Source organism: Semicossyphus pulcher, unplaced genomic scaffold (assembly GCF_022749685.1).
Source record: "Semicossyphus pulcher isolate SPU_LCO1_2020_fin unplaced genomic scaffold, fSemPul1.0.p SCAF_1, whole genome shotgun sequence".
Taxonomy (NCBI): Eukaryota; Metazoa; Chordata; class Actinopteri; order Labriformes; family Labridae; genus Semicossyphus; species Semicossyphus pulcher.
The window spans coordinates 5038865-5061029 of record NW_027211603.1 but is presented as its reverse complement, the minus strand read 5'-3'; the positions used below and the strand labels follow the sequence as shown (position 1 = coordinate 5061029).

The window sequence follows — 22165 nt, the reverse complement described above, 5'->3', positions numbered from 1 at the left end:
CAGCATCATAGACGTCTTGTGTGTGTGGAACAGCCGCAGCCCAGTTTCCCATTAGGTCACTGAATCCTTAAAACTGGTGTCGAACACCAAAGCAGAGTAAATAGAAGCGGTCCTGATGGGGCTTTTATGTGTTTTCTCTTTGATCATGGTGTAGAGCCCTGCCCTTTTTCACATACTGTATACAGTGCACACACACATGTTCACGCACACACACACATTGAATCCCAAAGCCACATAAGTACAGTGTGTGGAGGCCAGAGACATCACAAAGGGCTGACAGAAGTGGAAAAATGAAACGTAGTAGGACACTCTCCCCTCACCCTTCTTAACCCCTTCATGGCCCCGCGACAAAACAGATCACACAGCATGACACACACAGCAAGGTAATATAACAGACTTAATCTGCTATAGAAGTTTAAGACCGTTTTTTAAACAAGTATAAACAATATTTCACTTTTCCCGATGTAAACCAGTGCACGTCTGTAATTTTTTTTAAATTTTTATTTAACCTTTATTTAACCAGGAGAAATCCCATTGAGATTAAGAGTCCTGGCCAAGATAGGCAGCAGATACAAAACACAGTTACAAAGTTAAAACACAAACAAAAAGACAAATAAAAAGATTCAATTTACAAGCAAATTATGACAAACATGTGCATGTTGTGGAGTTGGCCTCAAGAACTCTCGGTTTGGATTTAAAAGCGCTCACTGAGATTAAATCAGTTAGTTTCCAGTCTTTCTGCAACATATTCCATGCAAAAGGTGCAGAATGAACAAAAGCCTTTTTACCCACTTCAGCACGGGCATATGGAACAGAAAGCAACAAGAGGTCTTGTGAACTTGTGTAAGATGTCTCCTTATGTCTAAAGATCACGTGATTAACTTGCTGCAATAACGATGTACCGTTTAACAGTATTAGTCAATAGTAGCTTTTTGGCTTTATCATTTACTTATGGCAAATTAAAATCGGCTCTAAATCTGGTAAATAAATCAAACTTTAAATGTAGGTTAAAGACTGCAGCTCCAGTCACGTTTAAAAACATATAAAATGCTCTGCTTGATAAAAAAAACTGTCGGATATGTTTTTTCTGCAAAATACGTTTAATTACCTTCCGATTTCCGATTAAAAATCCTCCATAGGCCCCGCCCACTATGCACATTTTTAACCGCCTCCTCCGTCATGAAAACAAAACATGTCTCTGCCATCGTTTAGCTGCAACTTGTTGAAACTTAGCTAGCTTGAAATGTAGTAATTAGTAGTAATAACGTTAACTTCAGTTGTAAGTAGTGAGTTTGCAAAAATTACGATGATGGTTACAGCTGGCTCGGTTGCCATAGGTTACACATCATGATATGCATAGCGTCACCCCGTCCATTAACGGGATTGGCTCCTTAGGTTTGTGACGTCTCAAACCTGCTAATCTGAAAACGTGTTGTTCAGCCTGTCCTTGGTACAGATGACTGCGCATGTTGTCCCTGATTTGTCTTGTAGCACATGAAGAACACCACATGGAGATGTTTACAAGGTTAAACACTTGGGGGAAAAAAAGGGAGGGGGTCCTTTAACTATACTACAAAATGTATGCATTTATAGAAATAAAGCAATACAAAGATGCTAATTAATGCACCACCTACATAGATAGTGTTGTGTTCACATATTATATGTAGACCTGCATGTAAATGATGAACAAATGAAAACACCTCTGGAGGCTGCAGATTGAAGGAGTGTTCAGTGTTTGTGTTTTCACTCGGCTGAGCGCGTGACGCTGACGTTTTATTTTGAAATGTTGAGATTTTTTGCGCAGATAAAATTAGATTAGGAGGATTATGATGGCTCATGTCATGAGTCTGGCAGCTGTTTTCACTTGTTTCACCTAAAATAATGAAATGAAATGAAATGAAATTTCTGCCCTCACATGTACATCCCCCACACGTACCCCCCCACCCTCTCCACCCTGTGCCAGCCCACATGCCCGTCCAGCAGCCATCCACTCATCCTCGGCCAAGTCAGTGTTATCTTTGAACTGACTTCAGAGAGACTGCTGGCCGGCCGCGGATGATGGCACTGTGTGTGTGTGTGTGTGTGTGTGTGTGTGTGTGTACTGTATACAGCTCCATAGCAGCACTATCCTTTCATTCCCCCCCTCGCTTGTTTGATCTCGGAGGCCTTTATTTTAACCCTCAGCAGCAGGACGATGATACATCACTAAGCGTGTAATTATGTTGTATTCGCTCATTTCAAGGGAATAAAGGACAGTATCCTCCCACATGCTTCTCGGTTGCACTTAGTTAATAGGCAATGACTTGGCTGAGTGTGTTTGTGAGTGTGGGTGTGTTTGAGTGTGTGTAAACGCCTGCTGCTATTTCCTTGAATGAAGAACACGACGCACAGATGAACAAGCAGAAATTACAATCTGTAATGAAGCCTTTGATCAGGTTGGGGGAGTGTTAACCTGGTTTGGCCTTAAAGACAAGCCAACAACACACACACACACACACAGACGCGTGTGCACACACACTCCTGCTGCTGAGTTACGTCACAAGAAAGTGATTGAGCGCTGCAGTGTGATAAGACCGGAGTTTTAATGAAAGTCTTAGATGAGCAGGCGCGAAAAGAACCCCGCTGCAGACCAACTGCTGCACATCTCAAACACTCCTCAGTGTGTGTGTGTGTGTGTGTCTGTATGTCTGTCTGTGTGTGTGTGTGTGTGTGTGTGTGTGTGTGTGTGACGAACTAGAGGGATGAGCTGGTGATGACTGGTCTGGCCGGGAAGATTTTCAGCAATGCTTTGAGGATTTGGCATCACCTCTGAACTTGTTTGTCTGGTACTTTGTTTACATACTTCCAAACCGGATATTTCAAGCGATTGTGAGAATTTCCCTCTGGTGCACAAGTGGTACATGTAGTGCATCTGCTCACGCCTGTCGTTCCTCCACACTTTTTACCCCAGCAGGGCTCAACATATGCTGCTGTGGTTACCAGAATCGCGGCATCAGGGCGGCCTGACCTCCGGCGGGCAAATTAATAGGTGGAGATGAGCCGATGGAGAGGGGGGAGCAGGCAGGGAGGATGAGCTGTTTGACATTGTGAAACCAAGTCAGCGTGACCCAACCACAGGGAATTCAGTGAATGTGTTCTTTGAGTGTTGGAGCGGCTTTAGAGCTTCCATATGTTGTAATGGAGAGAAATGTGGAGATGAAAGGACGGGGGAGCCTGGGAAATGTTGCACACAGTTATTGAAGCTCTGAAAATTAATATTTTATGTAACAATCAGGGTCTGACTCTAACCATGGCCCGTAGCTACAGATTTAATCAGCTGCCACCAAATATTACATGCAGGAGGCCCCATGTGTTTTATCCCTACACCATGAGCCTTCGCAATGCGCTGTGAAGTTCCACAGACGTCACGATTCCTTCGTGTTGGCATTAGAAAAAGTCGATGCAGGGGCGCTGGTTTGATTCGCTCGGTGCAGCAGGCGCCCCGCGTGCAGGGGCAGCGGTCCTCGACGCACTGATCACAGGTTTCGACTCCCAGCATGCCGATCATTTGGTGCATGTCATCCCCCACTTTCTACTCCCCACATTTCCTGTCTCTCTTCGGCTGTCCTGTGTAGAGGAGGCAGAGAGCCATAAAAATGATGAAAAGAAAAAGTCGATGTTCTGCCCCTTGAACATCTCCAGCTGACCTTGAGAAAGTGTAGCAGAATTACTGGGAATCTAAGGCGACACTGTAGCGTCAGATGAACGTAAGCGTCACGGCAGCATCTATTTTGCAATGTACACCAAGTTAGCTGTGATTCCTGGCCATAAACAGGGGCGGCAGTGACGCCAAAAAGTGTGCAGTCTGCCGGAAACGGTAGAAGAAGACAACTTCGCAACCAACTTGTCGACTTATTTCTTAATTGTGCAAACATTCTGTATTTATTTAGGATGTAGAAGTCAGTGAGAATGAATTAATAGGATTGGTACCCAGATGTTGAGGAAATGTACATATTCACTGCTCTTTCTAATTAATCTTGCCTGCTCATGTAGCTGATCAATAACTTCAACAGGACACTGAAATAGAAGTTGGCCAAAATGAAGAGATCACATCGTTTAACATGGATTCCTTAGTTGTGGGCATGTTTTTACATAGCAGTCAATGGTTTTCTACGCTTCAGTGACGCTCAGCAGCGGGGACGCTTGATGCCTAATACGAGCGGAGCAGCAGAAAATTACTCGCGTGTTACGCCCGCCTCCTGGGCAGAACACGCTGCTGGTGGAGATTGCAGCATTGAATAACACTGGAGCGGTTCTGTCCCGGGACAGTGTGTCAACAATACGCTTCAAATACGTTGCCTGTGTAGATTCCCCATTACTAGTACAGCAATGATCATTGCATGTGTTGTTCAGCCGCTATTTTTGGTTGCTTTTGGCCTTTAAGAAATGGAACTCTCCAATATTAGCATCTATTTTTTTGTGCACTATTTACTAGCTCTTCCTTTAGCTGAACCTTACACAAACATTACTCTTTGATGTGACGTGATGTGGCCACCAAATGTTGTGACATGGTTTTGGTGAATTTTATTTCAGTGTGACAAACTGTATGTTTTCTTTAAAGCATAATTACCTAAAATCCAGTGCTGCCAATGTGACGACCTTCTGATGATGGTGTTCCCCTGCAGTATTCCTTCGCTGTCCTCTCTGTTCATGCTGACTGACAGTTATTACAGGTGAACAGCCGTCCTGTAAAACGTGATCAGTCAGGCGTCTCGCCTTGTCAGCAGTCTCACACGGCGAGGAGTGACGGAGGATGAACACTGGTGCCTGACAGCGAGGTTGGGACGTATTCTCATTGTGCAGCGCTGCGCGACGCCGTGCGGTGCAGCTGAATGCAGCTGGTTTGGGACGGTTCGGGCTGAACAGTTGCTGACACGCTGAGACGCAGCTGTCTCCCTGAAGCGACGCTTTTACAGCTCAACACCAGCAGCGGAAGGGTGGCAGGAAGAAAGAGGATGCACAAAAGGCCTGACTCATTCCCTCCATGCTTCCATCGCACTCCTTGCATTGTCAGATGGCTCATTTTTCCCCTCAATTTCCCGCTTATCACTTTTTATAGCGGTTACACTCGCACGCGGAAGAAAGAAGCAGCTCCGACCCTCCAGGTAGTCTCCAGGGAGGTCCACGCCTAATTAACTGGCAGCCTTTTGACATCGTTCAAAGCGTGTGGCCACCCGCTTTCCAGGCCGGGTTACCATTGTGTGTTTTGGCCCCACTGCCCTCTCCTCAACTCTTCACACTCATCATTTAACCATTTAACAGCAGCAACTTGTGAAATGGTGAGAAAGTGGTTGGATGCCACCTGGTTAGATCTGAGACGGGGCAGCTTCCGGCTTGGTTCGGCTGGTGAACGCATGCTTCTGGTGGCCGGCTGACGTGTAGGAGGGCCAGGTTCAGACGTGGCGTCAGGGTAGGTTTGCGGGATCATCTCTGTGTACCTTTTGGGGACCACCTGTCTCGTTTCACACCATCCATGTTTAGACGGTTTCAGGCTGTAGTAACCAGCAGCAGGATCTTTGGTGGTCTTTATTTTCTTTTCTCGACTGGAGGTTCTTCTGACTCACAGCTCACACATCGGCGGCCTCTGGCAGCAGAAGGTGAAGTGAGAGTTGAGATGTCTGACTGTCTCTCTGCTACACGTCAGCCTGCACCACCTGTTACAGGATAGAAACCGGAGCTTTCTTAGGGAACTCTCTTAATCACCTGGCTTAATTTTTGATGTGGTAACTTTTTATGATTTACTTGCCAAAACCAAGAGATCAAGTTTCAGCCTATCAAATCTACAAGCAAACGAGAAGTGTAAGCCCAGAAGAGAAAGCTCGAGCATCGCTGGTCATTTATTTGTTTGAACAACAGAGCGTTGCTGGGTTTGCCATCGTCTTACCAACATCTTTTTACAACTTTAATCACCTCTTCTCAAGTGAACTCAGAAGGGATCGAAAAATGTGACTCAAGCTGGATCAAAATATAAATCCTGTTTACTCTTTGGATTTTTCATTCCTCTTTTTCTTTGTCATACAGTTAATGTTTGACTTTCAGAATGAAAGGGGCTCCCTTTACTCTGCAGTGTTCCCGTCCTTCAAGTACTTTTTTGTTTGTTGTTCACTCTTATTATCCATGCAACGGCACTAAATCTGAGGCACAGGGAGAAAAGGCATTATGTATATTAAAGTAATAATCAGTGAGATTTTCTTTTAAAAAAATGTCTGTTAAGTCACTGTCTATCGCCGAATGAGGTAACACAATGGTGATTGAGCCTACGGCCCACTGAGGAAGCAAGCGGCGACCAGTTAGTGACGCGTTTTCCATCAGCCAGCAGTGGTTGGTCTGCCAGAGAGGGTAGGCGGAGCTAAGCAGCTGCTTTTCCGGTCTCTGCAAGTGTTGCGAGTAAACAGTAATCTACTATGGCTGAACAAACAAAGAACAGATGGACGACTACAGATACAACTTCAACAATAAGTGAAAATCCAAAGAAAAAGAAACAAACTCGACGCTCAGATGAAGCAAACAGTCTAAAAAGGAAAGCGACCGTCAGCCAGGAAAATCAAGAGTTACAGCCGGAGCCAACCGTGGACGTCACACATGCAGCACTGTCTGGATATCTGGGATGTGTGCTCCTGCAATTACCATTTATCACCATAGGTGCCACCAAAGAGAACGAAACTGAGCTCTTAGAGATTGCAGCACACATGCAGCTCTTCTTCACCTGACCAGTTCGTTGTGTCTAACTGATCCACGGGCAGAAATCTTGCTTTAAATTGTCCAAACATAGATTTAGACCAACATCTGCCCTCGATTAAGCCTCTGCCACTGACTGTTCCCGTGACACCTGAACAATACCAACCATAAACAATTTGCTGAAAGACTTTTATTGTGAAAGTCAGCAAGAAGAAGTATGATAGCATCAGAAAAGTTCAGAGTAGTTATTCTGTACTCAGGCAGAATTCTGTTCCTGCGATGCTTGTGTTGAGAATTTTACCGGTGTCAGCTCTTCGGCCGTTTAAAAGGAAACGAACAGCTCAGGTGATTCTGCTCTGCTGCTCCACTTAAACACAGATTGGAAGATGTTTTGTTGCTAAACTTGCACTTCCAGCTCCAACTGATTCACTGTGCCTACAAAACAGCCCAGCATGTGATCTGCTTATCTGTGTGATGCATCACGGGCTTGTCATGCCGGCGCTCTTGAAAGCGTTGGGCTGCGATGCCTGGCTGCAGCTGTGTGGTGTGTGTGTGTGTGTGTGTGTGTTTGTTTGTCTGCAGCCTTACATAACAATCCAGTGAGTGGGGATGATTGTCTCCTTACTTCTTAAGTAGGTTAAAGCTCACAGTGTAAAGCAGATCTCATTCTTCTTACCTCTGTTATGAATGTGTGTGTTGTCTCATCACATCTGGATCTTTCTGCTTCCTTTATCCAAGTTCAAAAGTTGTTTATGTTTGATGACCAGGGTTAGGGTTTCATGACAAACATTATTTTCTCATCCACATCATACTGAAATAGTCAGCAAGTCTTGCAGGTCCCATATTGTCCCCAGTATGAGGGTATTTTTAGTTGCATTTAAGGAACAGCTTCTTCCTTCTTCCTCTTTGTCAGGCATCTGAACTCCATCGTGCTTTGCTTCCTTCAAGATCAGCTTTCAGGCTTGACCTTCAGGTTGTGACACTGATCGTGTTAGATTAAGTGTGTGAAAATGCTTAAAGAGCGTTTTATCTAAAATGCTTAAAATGAGCTGTGAAGCTTTTTCATGTTGTGACAAAACAGATTTAACTCGTGACTTCGGTGCAGATCGACCTGAAATATCCTCTTCAAGATAATATCAGCTAATAGATTGGTCTGTTCAATAGATGTTAAAGAAGATTCACTTTGGATTTGGATACAAGGTTTTATGATACTGTCTTAATTCTCAAAAACACTATCCGTTCAGGGTCGAGGGGGGGCTCAGGCCTATCCCTGCTGTCATTGGGCGAGAGGCGGAGTTACACCCTGGACTGATCGTCAGTCAATTACAGGGCTGACAACATGGGAGAACATGCAAACTCCACACAGAAAGGGCCACGTCGTCCGAACGGGGGTTCGAGCTAGGAACCTTCTAGCTGCACCACCGTGCAGCCCAAAAACAACAATAATTAGTTAACATGCAAAGATTATTTTGTTAATTCCTTTGCATAGACTGTAAAAAGAAAGTAGTGCAGTGATGTAGGATGTTAGAGGAACAGTGCTAAATACAAAGGCAGAATCAATAAAAGTAGCTCCGATGATGGTTCCCTTTATACCACCACGGTTCCCTCAATTTGGGGAAAATAAACATATTGCATTGTTTACAGTATGGCAATATTTTGAATCATAACTCCTGCATTGTAATGCAAATTATTTGGCCTGTTTCTGGACAATTACAGCCCTACTGGCTCACTCATTAATCCAGCACTAGATTAGATTACATTCTTTACTGTCCTATCTAAGAAATCTGTTGCCACAGTCTGTACAGCGTCGGTACTACTTTTATTATCTTGTCATTCTAAGCTGAAATATTAAGCTTTTGGAAAGACGAAGAGAGGCATTAAATTTAAGATACAAGATTAATCAATTTGTCAGAAATACAAATATAGTAATTGTTGACAAATCTCTGGCTCACATCTTCCTATATTTTCTCATCTGGCCTCACCCTGTTTCAGGTCTGTGCACGTGCAGTACAGTGTGTATAATGGCTTCCCACTGAACTCTGTAAGTTTCTTTAGCTGTGGTCGCAGCCAGTGGCTTCTGCTTTTTAAAGCATATGCAACAAATGCATACTGTGTGATGTGGCTTCATGTTGACACAACTTGTGCTCCAGCTCACAGACTCAAGTATGTGTGTGTGTGTGTGTGTGTGTGTGTGTGTGTGTGTGGGTTTGCATAAAGCTAAATTGGACTAAAACACACACATGCTTAAAGTTACAAATCCAGTACAGCTCACAACACAGCAGTGTAAGCTATCCGTGTTGTACTAAGGAGGAATTAGTCTTAGTTGGGGATTTTCAGGCCTTAGTCTGTACCTGTCTCTCTGTTCGTGTTCTGTCTGTCTCTGTGAGGGTAAAAGAAACACCCCCAGGGGTCCAAGGACTACAGGAATTACAAACAGCGCAAGCAAATTAGAAAGGCAACTTTAAAGACGGGAAGACCCGGATGACGGCATCCCTATTTTCCTCTGGAAGCGAGGGGAGGGGAGAGGAAAAAAGCGAGGAAGAGGAGAAAAGAAGGGAGGCAGCTGAAGGGGAAGTGTGAAGAAGGGATGGTGGAAAGACAAGAATGAGGAGAGAGAGAAGGGAATGAAAAGAAAGAGGCCATTAATTTAGTGCTGTGGGAGGGATCTGAAGGTTACTGAGCTCTCTCTGCCAGGCCCTCCTGGGTTGACTGATGCCTTTGTGAGGAGGCCAGGAACCACACACGCACACAAACACACACTTCCATGCACACGTACACACATGCACGGTTCCAAGAAACTCTGGGTTTGTTGCGGCAGGCCAGTTTCAGCAAAATAGACACACACACACACACGCGCACACACACACAGATGGTCATTAATGGGCTTCAAAGTGAGCGCTAAATGGGAGACCTTTATTTATTTCCTCTCCTGGATGTGATTTGCTGTGATGAGTCCTAAAATGTGGTGACTGTGTTTTTTCACTCTGCTTTGGTGGTAAAGGAGCGGACGTATGGGCCCTGTGTGTTTGTGGGTTTGACTATGTACTTTTGGATACTATGTTTGTCTGTGTACGTATGCAAACAGTGTGAGAAAATGATGCCACATTAAAGGGACAGTTAGCTATGTTTTCAGCTTCTAAAGAATGAATGTGCAACCATGGTCCCGATCAGATTTTGGTCACCAGAAATGTACTTCAAAGACCCCCTCCAGCACAAATCCAGTGTTTCACCTTGTAAACATCTCCATGTGGTGTTTCTCATGTGCTACAAGACATATCAGGGACAACATCAGCAGTCATCTCCATGGCTGGGCCTGTCTGCTTTTAAACTGCAGTGCACCGAGGACAGGCTGAACACGTTTTCAGATTGGCAGGTTTGAGACGTCACAAAACTAAGGAGCCAGTCCCGCTAATGGACGGGGTGACGCTATGCATATCATTATGTGTAACCTATGGCAACCACTTCGGCGATGCGCGAGCCAGCAACGGTCAGCGTAATCTTTACTAACTCACTACTGACTGCTGACGTTACTGCTACTAATTACTACATTTCAAGCCAGTTAAGTTTCAGCAAGTTGCCGCTAAACGATGGCAGAGGCGTGTTTTGCTTTCACAACGGAGGGGGCGGTTGGTAATGTGCATAGTGGGCGGGGACTTGAGGAATTTTTAATGAGGCAGAAGGAGGCGATGCCTTGGGAGGATTTTTACAAGATAATTAAATGTATTTTGCAGAAAAAACATATCAGACACAATTTATTTTTTCAAGCAGAGCATTTTATATGTCTGAAAACATGACTAGAGCTGCTCTTTATATAAATATTAGCAACATACCATCCCTGATATGTATTCTCCTGGTAATGTTATGTCTTATAAATCAAACAGGACATGAATCCTGTGCTACCTGGGAGTCTAAGGGGAGGGCAGTAAAACCCGCTCTACAGTTTGTGGATGGCGGTAACAGACTTAGCTCAACTTGGAAAGACAACCTTCAGGGCTGGCTGCTTTTGAAACACACTTGTCCTTCTTATCAAGAACGATCCCAGCTAGAAACAAATGTTTGCAGATTTATAAAACCCTCCTCACCCTGACGAGTTAAAACTACCTGAGGCTTCGCAGCTGTGTAGTCATGGTAGTAATCCTGTCTCTCTGCTACACATACAGCACACATATTTATGCTCTGACAGCAGATATTCATTTAATGAAAGTCATTCATACTTAGATCAGGCATGTTTATTGCTCTCTTTGAAGGCCAACACATGTCCAGTTGAAACCATATTAATCACTTACACACTAACACTGCTGTGCAGCCACAGGGTAGAGGGTTTGTGAAGTCTCATTTTTACATGATGACACAGTGTGTGGCTGTATGGATTGTGTTAGGCTTTAGTTTACAGTACAAAGCATGTTGGAGCAGTGACAGAGAAGCTGCATGGCAGAAGGCAGAAGAATGCCATTCATTTCTTTATCCTTCTAAAGCAGGAAAGCATCATATGAAAGTCGATGAGTAACGCAGCCTGCATTCAAGACTGAACTGAACGTCTGTATTTTTAACTTTTACACATAATACATTTGTAGAGCTGAAGACTCGGACTGGGTTCACATTTAAGCCACTTTAACACACGTTGTTCTCTGGAGACCAGACATGACTTGAGACTACTGTAACCCCCTACTGGCAAGGCACATGCATGCACATTCAAACCTCTGCAGCGCGACTGGGCTTCAACCAACCCAAAACAGCACATGTCACTCCACTGTGCATATCCCTCCGCTGGCTCTCAGTCGCCGCTCGCATCAAATTCAAAACCCTGTTGCTCGCTTACAAAACAGCAACAAAAACGGCTCCTGCCTACCTGAACGCCCTCATCCAGATCTACACTCCCTCCCACACACTACGCTCTGCCAATGGTAAATAAACTGTACTTGTATAGCGCTTTTCTAGTCTTTGCGACCACTCAAAGCTGCTTTTACACTATATGTCACATTCACCCATTCAAACACTGATGGCAGAGGCTGCTACGTAAAGTTCCCAACTGTCAATCAGTGGTGGTGGTGGAGCTACCAAACTCCATTCGGTCCGCAGAGTCCCTTTCACCTTTAAGAAGAAGCTGAAGACCCAGCTCTTTTGAACACCTCTGACCTTAATGAGATTGATACTATTGATGACGATGACATAGAGGATGTTATTGATGTTGATTAGGATATTCTTGATGATGATGATGACTATGTTGACCTTGTTGATGATGCGTCTTTTCACCCTGTGCACTGCCTGTCAGCACCAAACAAGCTGTTTGTTGGCACTTTGTTCCCTCCCGTCTTGATCGTTGTTTGTGTTGTATTAATTCTCAGATGTCCGTCGCTTTGGAGCGTCTGCTAAATGAAATTGTCCCAGAACTATCATTTTAAAAAACGGCATCAGGCAGGACGTGTTTACTCACACAACTTGAATGTTAAAGTAAGTCATGCAAGCAGAAAGGACATGGGCTTAGCTCTGTAAAAACACTTTAACAAAGGCTTGAAATAAAAAGTTCAAATGTAGAACGGACTTATAATTTTACCCATCTGTCCATTTACAACAGCCTCAAAGTTTAGTAGATTTCATCAGAAGGAAAAGCAGAAAGGAGAGAGTGAGCAAGCAAAAGGTTGGATAGGAGCAAAATGCAATCTGGATTTTAATTTGTTGGCGAGAGTGAACTTTTTTCAAGATTTTGCTAACAGCAAGCACGAAGCAGACTTTTCAACACGTTGCTGTGGTTGTCTGAACATTTGGTCACACATACAGAGGGGTAAGTCGGGAGTAGTTAAGGAGGGAGAATGTGTCATAGTAAAACAAGAAAGCAAAAAGTCACAAGGTTAGAAGAACGCAGAACCACAGACTGTCACGTGTGTTACAGTAAACTCCTCCTTCTCGGCCTCCTGCAGTCGGCCTGCGCCTCCTCTGCTCAATGTGTTGTTGTCTGAATCTGATCTCACAGGCAGGTTGTGGTTTTTAAATGAGATGTGTCCACCTGCACATCTCATCACCATTTGCCTAAACAGTTTCCACTAACAGAATTCATGCAACCTTACCATCTCTGATAACATCTCTCTTTCTGTGTGTTTGCAGCAGTCCAGGGCAGCGCTGAGTGTTCGTGTGGGAAGAACCACTTCACGTGTGCGGTCAGTGCATTCGGGGAGTGTACCTGCATCCCGGCACAGTGGCAGTGTGACGGAGACAACGACTGCGGGGACCACAGCGACGAGGACGGATGCAGTGAGTTAACAATCCTTTTCCTTAAACCCTCTTTCCTTCTGTCTTTGCTTCTATCTCCCTGAGATGGGTGGTACCGAGGCCAAAGCACTTAATTGCTCGATCCATGTCTCTCAATCCTATGTTGCGTTCCAGTTCAAACTGAGGTTTGGGATTTCCCACTTGACATTTCTAAATTCCGACCTCCAAACGTTCCAGGTGCATGATGCCAGATGTAAACAAAGCACATGGCTGACCGCGAGAAACTGATGATTCTTTGGCTCGTGTGCGCTCAACAGTGCAGCGCTCTTTGCATATATAACCAAACAGAGCGAGAAACACAATGCATCCTCATGTTTTCCTAATTTTTGGGCAATTTTCTATAATAACTCTAAAGAGAAGACGACTTTAAGTTAACTTGTGACAGTGACATCGATTCACACGAAGAACAGGTTTTACTAGATGTCCAATTGTATTATTTTAATGAGTAACAGGCAAATATTCTTACTTTTAGTCGATAGTTTACCATTTCCTGTTAGCTGCTCAATGGATTGCCAGAGGCGGGGTCTGGTTTTCTCGAAGGAGGTTTCGGAAATGCTTTAATTTGGTGTTTTCTTTAGCACAACATTAGTTTAGTTCGTCTTTGTCGTCCAGCTAAAAGGATGCTTGCCCTATTTGTAAATGGTGAATGGAATGTACTTAAATAGCGCTTTTCTAGTCTTCCGACCACTCAAAGCTCAATTCACCCATTCACACACTCATGGCAAAAGGCCTAAGTGCCAATCTCCAATTAGTATCTATACACATTCATACCCGATGGCTATGCCTTCGGGAGCAATTTGGGGTTCAGTGTCTTGCCTAAGGACACTTCGACATGTGGCGGTAGCAGTCAGGGATCGAACCTTCCGATTGAGAGGTTTGTAGCAGATGAAGTCAGACAGAGAATTCTGCATGTCTGAAAGATTGTAAGACAAACCTGGAAATGAAACTGGTGTGTGATCTGTCATGTTTTAATTAGAGGTTTCTAAAAGCTACTTTTCTTATAACTCGCCTTGATTAATATAAACATGATTTTGGTCAAAGCTGTTTCTCTTTCATTAGAGGAGAAGTTTCTTCCACAGCAGGAGCCAAATGTCCTGAATTTTAAATATTGTATAAACACAATCGGCCGCACAAGATCTTTGTCCAAATAAAACAGGCTGAAATTTTTAAGAAAACTATCTGATCAAACAATGAATAAAATAGAATCCTTCCAGCTTTTGGATATTCACTTTCGGTATGCTCAGTGCTGCAGAAACACTGTTGTTAGAAGCAGAACAGTATAAACGTTGGACACCCAGCCTCTGAAGTCTGCTACTGTTGCATTTAACATTTTGATATGATTACTTGATTTGTGCTTATGGGTTTATATTTTTTTGTAATTCTAAAAGTCAGACTTCTTTATTTTACCAGCTTGACAAGTGTGGTAGGAAAGAGTAATTGAGCAATTCTTCTCTTTGACTAGTCCCTTTGGGCAAGGCTTAAAAATCCAACTTCCTCCAGCAAGACTCTGTGGCTGTGCTGGCTGCTCTCCCTAATGCTAATTTGTGTAAGTGCACGACTTCTTGGTTTTACTAGAAAGGTACAAATGTGCTCAGCCAGAGTTTTCCTGCACAAACAGTCTACGATGGTAAGAAGAAAAAATATAATTGGGCCCATATGGATCCCATCATCACCCAGTGAAACAGTGAATGGGTCACTGGTCCAGGCGGGGTAGTATTTCTGATGCAGGAGCAGAACGAGGCGCTCTGCGTGGTGCGTGCCCCGTGCAGAAAAATGCTTGAGTGACTTTTGGCACAAGGCGGCGTTTGGCTGGAGGGGAGTCTTGGCAGCGGAGCCAGACAGGAGTATTTTCCTGCAGAGCATGTCAGTTTGTCAAGTGGAGGAGATCTTCAGCGCTCCTCTTTTGCACTTCTGTGTATTGATGTGAAATGTCAATGAGAGAGTCGTCTTTTTCCTCTTCCAGCTCGCTCGCGGAGCAGAGGAGCAGATGCTGCCCTTTTGTTTGACACCTACTGAGCCTCTTTGAAAGGTGTGTGTGTGTGTGTGGATATTCTTCCTCCATCAGTCTTCCTCTGTCACATTATGCTAGTTGGAGGTTGGTAGACAGATGCTAAGTGGTATTGATCTCTTGCCAGTTGAATGTTCAGCGAGTCTGATCGCCGTGTATCGATCTGCCGTGCGTTACTTATTTAAGGAGACACACGGAGGCAGCTGACAGATATCAGAGCATCTTAGCAGGACCTCTCTAATCCATTAGTACTGTCTGATCGATCCTCTACTCCTCTTGGACTCTCTCCACCTAATTTTGTAAACACATAGCTCATACCACAGTTATTCATGTTGTTGTATGGCCAGCCATTAAATAGTGCAGTAGCAATAGTACCCTTCAGTATTTCTTCCCACACAAATGCTACACTGCCTCAGCTCGTTCAAACATTCACGGTTAAAAAATTCAATCTCACACTGGGAGTAAACAGATCAACTTCTTTTTTAGCAGGTAGCAGGGAAATGTGTCGGGTTAATATGAAGTTTGAAATAACTAAAAACATGAATTATGTGCATCTAGTTGGGGTGGGAATCGCAGGGATACGATTTGCGATAAAAGTGCGTCTTACACACTGAATTTTCCGGTAGCTTGTAGGATGTTTGCTGTTGGAAATGAAACTGTGTGTGTGTCGACTGAGGGCCCTTCGATATAGATAACATAGTGAGAGGTGTATTTGTGGTTCACGGAGGAGAGCCAAAGCCCACGTGACTCGGCTTCTATTACGCTGATTGAATTAAGCGAGTCCGATCGTAAAAACAGAGGAGTGAAATTTTATGGCTGTAGAAGACGACAGGTTTCTAAACGTAGCGAGGAATTGAATTTATGGAGGTCTCGATGCCTCGGTGTTGTGGAGAGAGAGATTTCCACAATTCAGCAGGATCAGCAGACGTGTGTGTGTGACCGTGAGAATGTGATACCACAATGCTCACACGCAGATAAATACGTCCTTTCAGCAGAATTGCAGCAGTGTCTGTGGCATCCCGACTTTGTTTGAACACTTTAACGTATTCATCATTTGTACCAATTTAACAATTTCCCGGAGAGAGCGCAATTGTCCTGGATAACTGGAGGAATGTGTGCGTCTGCGTGTTTGTGTGTGAAACTCCAGAGAATAGGAGCGCAGGCACAGTGGCCGATTGTGTCTATGAAGCAATCTGTAAACTTCTGGTCCAATTACGATGTGGGATTCACTTGGAAGTGGTGTAGTGCAGATGTGGCTGTTTTGTGTGAGTAAGTAAGTGTGTGTGTCCTGTGCTTGTGTTCCCCCGTATAAAGTTTCATAGCTGCACTGAGACCAAAGAGGGAGCGGAGAGGAGCATGCATGAATTCTCTTTGTACAGGCGTGTGTGTGTGTGTGTGAGTAAAGGATGAATTATGTGGTGTTGTGAATGTCAGTGGAGGAACTCTATCTTACACGATGGGAGTTGCCGGTGGGTGATGGTGAGGAGGAAATGGCCTTTACAGCCGGCCGCTCTCCCCTTCACCCCACATGTAACATCTGTCTGTTTATAGCGGACCACACTGGGTAGAGGGGGAGTGGCGGGGGTGAGGGGTTTTCTTGCTGGGTGATCCACTATCTACCTAGGTACTTTGAAGTCCAAGGTAGCGTTTTAAAGTACAAATATGTATTTGTTACACTGAGCTGGACATTTCTAAATGACCACTGTGCAGTCTCACTTTTCTGGATGCATTACTTTAATTGTTCCAGTTTATTGGAAAGTAAGTAAACCGATTGGACTCCTGAACTTTGCCTATGATTTGTAATTCTCTACTTTAGCATCAACTTTAGCTTTACTTTACTTTAGCGCCGTCTGTGTATTTGAAGTATGTGCTGTTTGTTTGCACCTTGCACATGTTTTGCTTCAGGAACGCCGGAGCGCCATGTAAAAACACACACTGGTGCGGCTTTACACCTATGTACCGGTCTGACCAATATATCAGTATATTTTATTGTGTGTATTTTACCCAGACGATGGCACTTTAATCTAGCTAAAGCTACAACATGCGCCAACATGATCGCAAGTGCAACCACCACCACCACAACTATCAACGTTACTGTGGGCTGAGCTCAACGACAGCACCAGTAGCTAGCAGGATCGCAAACTCGACATGGCGAAAACAGATGGTAGGCTGTGATATGTGTGTGTTTTAAATGTGTGTTAATAAATTGAAACAGTGTTGTAATAAATTATATACACGTTTCTATTAATAAATAGCTATAGAAAACCTTTTTTCCGTCTGGCATACCCCCAAAACAGACTGCGTCTTATATTCCAGCGCGACTCTGCCTATATTCTGGATTTTACGGTATTTGAACCATCATTGCACCTTGCCAAATGGCATCACGATACAGTCAAACAAAAGTTGACCAACGTTGAAAAACTTTGGCGAACATCCTTAAGCCCTTTGCGTTGGCACCCTCGCTTTATCAACATACTGAGGCTTCATTTCTTTAAACACATCACGAGTGGATCTGAAAACAGCCTTTAGGCGAGCCCAGGCACCCTGTGAATGAAACTCCGTTTGGCTGCAGGTGTACACGCATCTCATCCTGTTCCATTATCCGGAGTACATCAGGGGGTTGGAAGATCAACCAGTAAATCAAGAGCTTGCCCTCAGGCTACGTTCGTCTTCACAGCCTGGTACAGACACCCACATCTCTGCAGACGCTACACCCATCTGTCTGACAATCTCACACTTCATTTTAACTGAACTTATTCGACACCGAGGTTGGCAATCATTTCATTTCATCTTTGTGTCTGAACCGAAGATGATACAGGTATCTGCAGTCGCATTTCTGTTTAAATGTCAGTAGATAAAGTGCAGCAAGAGCACGTTACAGGGTCACACATCTCAAGGACAGGACACTAATTAGCCCTGATGAAATTAACAAATGCATAACTCACAGACGTTTCATTAAATTAATAACACCCCTTTTTTCATTGATACAGCTGTCAGAGCTGGGGGGGCGTGCACGGCTCAGGACGGCACACACTCAGAATAACACACTTTACTATGTTTGATTGCAAGCCAAATGTATGAGCTATAAGAGGCATGAAGGGCTTCTCAATTAAAGGAGTATATGTGTTTATGTCTGTCTCTTGGCAGTCAGCTCCGTACTATAAACCCTCGTAAGGAGAAGGAAGGTTACGCTCTGCCTTTGTGAATCTGGTTCCTATGGAAATGGCAGCAGTGGTTCTTTGTGTTGAAGGCTGTGCAGTCGAGGAGGCAAACTGAAGTGGACGAATAAAAGACAAGGACGGGGGGAAAAAAGGAAGATGCATGCTTCACGTCGTGGTCGGTGTTTAAACCTCTGTCTTCATAACCAACTGAAGCTCCTCCATTAAAGCTGAGAGAGTCCGTGTTTCTTGGACCTTCCTCAGCAGGAATAATGTTTGATAAGCCTTTCAGAGATCTTAGTTTCAAGAGGAAATATATTTCTTTGAACAAACTGGATGTTATTTTTGTAGTTTTGGCCATCACTCCTACATCTCCTTTTTCACACCTCCAAAGCGCCACGTCCAGCAGCAATATGGCCAATATCACTGACAGAATTTGTAGGCGACTACGGCCTGAATTTTTTTAGAGCATGTTGTTTTGTGGTTTCAGATACACTGAAAGGTCTTGAATGAAACAAAAATCCAGTCAACGCTTGACTCATTTTGTCATTCAAACATGAGGGATCCGCCCCCTTAGCCTGCCTCTAGCTTGTTTTTTTTTGTTAGAATTCCTTCAGTGTCCATCATCCATAAGGTTTTTTACCAGAAGCAACATTATATGCAGAAGGCTTCCCTCTTTAAAGTCTGAACTCGCTGAAGCCGCTGTCTCTCTGAATAAGGCAGTTACATCGTCTCTCCAACGCTCTACAGCTGGGCTCGGGGGAATGCTCACTTTATCTCAATCTCCTTCAGTCCTTTATACCAGTGGTTCCCAACCTTTTTTCCTTGGAGCCCCCCCTGCTTGTATCTAAGAAAGGCTCCGCCCCCCTAGCCGGCACACATGTACACCAAAACAATGAAGTGATTCATTCCAAATCTTTACTGGCAAAAATGAACATCAATCAGCCTGTAGACCACAGAGGTGTGGCCTACAAAGTAGCTACTATATTTGAAGGAGGACCACTGTGGCTCAGTGGTAGAGGCGGTCGTCTTTCAATTGGAAGGTCGGAGGTTCGATCCCCATTTCAAAGTGTCCTTGGGCAAGACACTGAACCCCAAATTGCTCACGGTGGCGTAGCCAACGGGTATGAATGTGATGACTGATTGACAGTTGGGCACTTTACATAGCAGCCGCTGCCATCAGAGTGTGAATGGGTGAATGAGTGAGTGTTAAAGCAGCTTTGAGTGGTCGCAAAGACTATATAAGTACAGTCCATCATCAAGTAAGTGCTTTTTTAATGATTTTTTTTTACCATGTGCAAATCTAATCTTGACACTCTCAGTGCAGATAAAGCCTTGCGCACCCCCAGCGATCTTTGGGAACCACTGCTTTATGCGGTCCTTTATATAATTCAAAATAACGGTGACATGACTTGAAACACTCGTGAAACTAGTCGGCTGTACATTCTTTAAGGCCTGTCTGATTTAGCCCTTATGGAAGAGTCTGACAAATGCAGGACTTACAGGTAAAACATGAGACTCACATAGGCTGATGTGGAAGTTAGTTTTGGAGCTGAACTGAAATAAAGAGGGACAAATAGTTTCTGCTTCGTATTGAGCAACCAAATCAAATACAACATTATGAGTTGGGTAAAGCCCAAGAGTGTTCCAAGTGTGAGGTGGTTTGGTTTCTTAAATGCTAAAGGTCCACAAATATAATACAAGTTAAAGCAAGTCTGTCCACGATGCACCAGCAACAGTACTTTCCTTTGCACACCATCTTCTAAACTCTGCCCTGCGCCTGACAAGGCCAGCGCTCTAATTGAGTCCGACTTGTGTTTTTGTCTTCTCTCGTATCTTATCTTGCTCCCAATTTCCTGATCTCTCCTCCCAGTTCAGGGCAATACAATTTATGATGACACACCGAAGCTGAATGTCCGCAACAACAATAACACACACACACACACACACACTCTCACACACACACCCACACACAGCCGATAAGATAAGATAACCTTGGAAGACTTCTACATTTTCAGCTATTTCACCATCCGTCTCCTCCCACCTTCTCCTCCTCCCTCGCAGTTTTGGGTAATCCTTAGAGTTATTTCTCTCCCTGCATTTCACTTACATTGAAGTAAGCAGGACATGACGCACACACACACACACACACACACACACGCACACAAACACACTTGCAGATGCAGGCGCACACTGCCGGAGTCCTGCTGAGTTGAAAGCGGCAGAGGTTGTGAAAGAGTAAATGCTCTCGGCCAGAGTGAGAACACAAGGCTGCAGAGGAGATAGATGTGATGGAGTGTGTGTGTGTGTGTGTGTGTGTGTGTGTGTGTGTGTATTTGCTGTTGGGGTGGATGTGAGATGAAATGGAAGAGGAAAATCTCTGTTGTGCGTGATTGAAGGCGCTGCATGATGTTTGGTTTCCTCTGCCGTCGGCTCACACGGGTCTGTGAGGTTTGGGGAACTGGTGTGTACTTCACACTCAGATACACACGCTCACAGGTACATACACACTTGCACTCTTGTGAGGACCCTCGATTGGATGCATTTCAGGATTTCTGTCAGGAATAGCAGGGCCTCCTGGTGGCTTTATATTTACCATATTTATGAGAAGAATCCATTTGAACTGAGGCTCATGAATTCTCACCCATGCTGACATTTTAGAAAAAGTTTGAAGCCTGTGGAAGTTACTTTATTCTGAACTCCATGTATATTCTTTTTTTAAGATAATTTATTGTATCTTAAAATGAAGTTCAAATGCAAGAAACAGTCACTGTATCTGGAAAGGGAACAAGGCAAAGTTAGTTATTCTTGTTCTAAAGCAACAGAATGTCAAGAACGTGACTTCCAAGTTGGAAATAACCTCACACGTTCAGTTAGAAGCTAGCGTCACTCTTACATTAATGTTTTCTATTAAAGTCCTTTAAAGGCAGTTGTCCTGATTTCTTGCCCTGAAACGAAGAAAATCCAGTGTTTAATCTTGTAAACATCTCCATGTGGTCTTCATGTGCTACAAGACACATCAGGGACAACATCAGCAGTCATCTCCATGGCTGGGCCTGTCTGCTTTTAAACTGCAGTGTACCAAGGACAGGCTGAACAACACGTTTTCAGATTGGCAGGTTTGAGACGTCACAAACCTAAGGAGCCAATCCCGTTAATGGACGGGGCGATGCTATGCATATCATTATGTGTAACCTATGGCAACAGGGAAAACTGTACTGGCAGAAAGTATCTGTTTGTATTTACGAGGTTTTCTCAAAGGAAATGATATGTCTTAAAACATGACTGAGCTGGTCTTGAAGTCTGAAGCTTATTATCTATCGAGCTAACTTGTTAGCTGACCTACAAAAGTGGGACAGGTCCTCAAATACGACATTTTTGACAGGAATCTGATCATTTAAGCTTTTAGCAATATAAATCTGAACGCAGACAACTCTCCAGATAAAAGTGTGTGAGTTTGGTTCTATCAAATATACAAAGTGATTTTTGCCTTTCAAAGTCTTCAAATATGTCTCGAGCTTAATAAAAGCAGTCTGATCTTAACCCAAGATCAAACTTGAAACTAGTACTGAACATACCGAGTATAAACGGTCACAGTGCCCTTGCTCTAAATGTCAAAAAACTCAAACTCGCTCTCACAAGGGCATTGATACAAACTCTCTCCCACATCAACCACCAAAAAATAAGAAATACCCCCTCCGTACTTTAATCTGCCACTCTTTGCAGTTTTAGCCAATCAGAGAGCAGCTGTGACTGCGGGAGCTCAGCCGATCCGAAAGCAGGAGCGGAGAAGATTAGGACCCCATCCCCTCCTTCTCTATGTGTCAATTTCTCCCTCTATCCCTTCATCTGTACCTCCCTCTCTCTGCATCCTTCTTCTCTTTGCCCTCTGACTGCAGGAAACCTGCATCCCGACTCCCTCTCTTTTTTTACACAAGACTTTCTCATTTATTTCCCACTATGTGGTTGAGTTTGTTCCTGCACTTAGCTTTCCTGTCTCTTTCTTCTCGTCTTG

At 44.0% G+C, this 22165-nt stretch overlaps 1 protein-coding gene across 1 annotated transcript in view; it reads left to right on the top strand.

Annotated features, from left to right (window-relative positions):
- lrp4 (low density lipoprotein receptor-related protein 4) overlaps positions 1 to 22165 on the top strand; it is a 130988-nt gene that overhangs the window by 43308 nt on the left and 65515 nt on the right. The window contains exon 2 of the mRNA XM_069657494.1: positions 12820 to 12966. Within this exon, the coding sequence (XP_069513595.1) occupies positions 12820 to 12966 (147 nt within the window). The remainder of the gene's footprint in view (positions 1 to 12819; positions 12967 to 22165) is intronic.